The 3,149-nt window shown below is 39.4% G+C and overlaps 1 protein-coding gene across 9 annotated transcripts in view; it reads right to left on the reverse strand.

Annotated features, from left to right (window-relative positions):
- The window catches only part of atp8a2 (ATPase phospholipid transporting 8A2), a 66,549-nt gene that overhangs the window by 35,185 nt on the left and 28,215 nt on the right, over positions 1-3,149 (reverse strand). For 8 of the 9 annotated variants that reach the window (XR_004327578.1, XM_032504425.1, XM_032504423.1 and 5 more), the window contains 5 exons: positions 2,873-2,971; positions 2,683-2,728; positions 2,409-2,449; positions 865-938; positions 348-417 (listed from right to left, as the gene is read on the reverse strand). Coding sequence is in view for 8 of the 9 variants with exons in the window: in XM_032504425.1 (XP_032360316.1) it covers positions 348-417; positions 865-938; positions 2,409-2,449; positions 2,683-2,728; positions 2,873-2,971 (330 nt within the window). In the remaining variant the exon portion in view is untranslated. Of the gene's footprint in view, positions 1-347; positions 418-864; positions 939-2,408; positions 2,450-2,682; positions 2,729-2,872; positions 2,972-3,149 lie in introns of those variants that run through there. The other variant, XM_032504428.1, reaches the window with a different exon arrangement.

Raw genomic sequence — 3,149 nt, forward strand, 5'->3', positions numbered from 1 at the left:
GGGTTGTTCCCTTTAGTACATAGAGACAGGGGATGGGAATGAAAGGGGGAGAGAGATGGAGAATGACACGCAGCAAAGGGCAGAGGGTCGGATTCAAACCCGCGCCGCTGCAGGACTCAGCCAACATGGGGCAATAGCTCTTACTGGGTGAGCTAGAGGTCGCCCCCCCCAGCCAGTGCCAACATTTTTCTTTTATTAATTTGATCATTTGCAACTTAACATTAAATGTTTTTAATAACAACACATACTCTCTACTAAAACCTAAAAAGGAAGATCCTTGCTGACCAAGTGCAGAATTCATGCACTGAGAAATCTGACAAACTGACAGCTATGCTTCTGTGTCATACCTGTCTGATCTTCAGGTTGGTTTCTCCATCCAGGTTGGAGGTCTCAGTGTAACACATGGCCTGTGGCTCGCTGTGGAGAAGATGCATCAAAATCCAATAATCAACAGGAAATCAGTCAGTGACTATTCTAATTATCGAATAATCAATTAAGAAATTGTCTTTTTAATAATAACTTTATTAACATCTTTATTACATATTTGCTTTTCAAAAATAAATATTTGCTTCCTTTAAATGATGATGGCATTGGCAGGAACACTTTTGAGGTTTAGACTGATCAATTTTAATACACTACTTTAGATTACCACAATTTGAGATTACATTTTATCATTTCATTTTATATACTAAATGATTATCAACAGACTAATCAACAGATTGATAATGAAAATAATCGTGAGTTGCAGTCCTAAAAAAAAGTAGTATAAAACAACAAATGATTAAAACACATACACAGACAAATTTAAACAAATTATATGTGTGCTGACAAACACAAACACACTCATACACACGGACGTCTGACCTGGAGGACACAATAACCATGTCAGCCGGGAGGTGCTGGCCATTGGTCACCTTCACTATGTCTCCTACTGCCACCTTGTGGACAGGATGCAGCAGTGCAACAGCATGAGAAGGAAAAGGTGGGGAGAAAGAAGAAGAGGGGTGTTAAGGGCAGAGGGTAAAGGGTAATAGGAGAGGTAAGGGAGGGAGACAGAGAGAGGAAACATGAGGTTGGTTAATTAGTGACCAACTGAGAGGCAGCCAATAGAGAGAGAGAGAGAGAGAGAGAGAGAGAGAGAGAGAAGACTTTGAGCTAAAGAGACAGTGAGCACAGCAATGCAAAGCATTAACTCTTTTGATTAGGCTGCAACAGAGGCACACCAGAAGGAATTGTAAAGAGTGCAAGCATGTAGATAAAGAGAGAGAAGGAGCAGAGAAAAAAGAAGCCACTCAATATTGACTTTACAAATCTGTAGCTTTTAAATAGTACATTTAAAAAAACTGGTAAATAATTCCTAAGACATTTTTAGGGTTCTCCATTCAAGAGAGTTGAGCATTTCAAAAAAACTACGTGTCACCATCTCTCTTTAACATGAAAATAATTGAGTTAGCAGGGCAGCTGGAACAAATTCCTTCACCTTTTCTGACCCTGAATAACAAAGGGCCACATTCCTGCTCTACACTACATTTGATTTGATTTGACCTGCTGGAGCAAAACTGTACTGTACACAGCTGGACTGGAGTTAATGAGTACATTCAAGATGAAGACCACATCCCAAATAAATAGTCGTGCATTTGTTGTACAAGAACATACTGTGAACATGTATTGTACTGAGGGTTTATTTTGTTTAGGCAACTATGACTTGGCAGAGATTGCACTGGAAGAAAAAGCTTTGTGTGAAAAGGACATTAGACTCACTGGTTCAGATGAACTGCAGAAAACCTAATTATTTAACAAAGTTAAGTGGAATATTGTAAAAGAAAATCACCCACTAACTCACTTATTATCTGGCCCTAAAACATTATAAATACTAAGTGGGATAGTATCTTTCTACTGTCAGGAACCCAAAGTATAGACTGCTCCTGATCAAACAGACTGAGAGACTACAGTCTAGCCACAAGAAGTGGAACACAAGAAATCCTGGAAACCAAAAGAGAAGAAAATATGGAATAACTTCAGAGGTGAGATTGAGACAGGTGTAACCATTTAATAACATTCCAAAAGATTTTATGTAATAAAAAAAAAAACTAGACCACTGTTTTATGACTGTTCCTGCAAATGCAGCCTATCTTGCCTACTATGCATTATCTTATATCTACAGCAATGTTTTTGCTTAAAAGTAGTTTAGTTTGCTAATTTACATACTATTATTTTCTATTTTCAGAAGAAATGTATCTTTTAAGCTTGCACTTCTTAGAGGCTCCTTACAGTATTATTTTACATCATTCATGCCAATAAAGTATGTTAAATTGAATTGTAAAATTAAGTGAGCCAGAGAGAAAGGCAAAGCGCAGTAGTGATGAGTGAGAGAGCAACAAAGATGAAGTCTGTGATGATTGAGATACCTGTTTCCAGATGATCGTCTGCCAGGCTCCGTTGCGCAGCACTGAGAGACAAGGACAACACAGCCATCAGTCAGCCTATAGAGCAGCACTCATTCAGTATTCATAGCCACTAAACATTTTGTCTGGGGCCCGCACTATGGTGAGTGACAGACAACAGCCGTTCACTCAGCCATGAAAGAAAAACAAAACCCACACAAATAGACGCAAGCACACTCATGGAAAAAGCGCACCGACAGTTGGTGTACAGTACCAAGCACAGACACGCAGATGATACCTGTTGTCTTCTTCTTGTTTACTGTGTTGTCTGCTTTGTGTCTTTTCTGTAAAGATACAAATAAAGATGTAATAGCTTTTAAGATCCCCATATGATTTTTTTCTATCTCCTACACTTTAAAAAAGGTCAAACAAAACAAAAAAAAGTAGTAAAGTCAGCCCATAATAGCAGGTAGTACTGTGGTACTCACATAGTCCTCTATCATCTCTTTGATCCCGGCTACAGTGAGGATGAAGATGAGTGGGACCAGTGTGGTGTAACGACCGGTCGGTGATACATCAGGGATTTGCTGGTAAGAGTCAAGAGAGGCAGCACTCAGAATTCATTGCTGATAGGGAATGTTGAATAGTGCAAAACACCCATTATGGACCGATACTGTGATGGCGCAGATAAACATTAGACAAGGCAGTGGAGTATAGTGAGTGTTATGTATAATGCATCTTTGAGGGAGGGGGGGGGGGGGGGGG

This window comes from Etheostoma spectabile, chromosome 22 (genome assembly GCF_008692095.1).
Source record: "Etheostoma spectabile isolate EspeVRDwgs_2016 chromosome 22, UIUC_Espe_1.0, whole genome shotgun sequence".
Classification (NCBI taxonomy): Eukaryota; Metazoa; Chordata; class Actinopteri; order Perciformes; family Percidae; genus Etheostoma; species Etheostoma spectabile.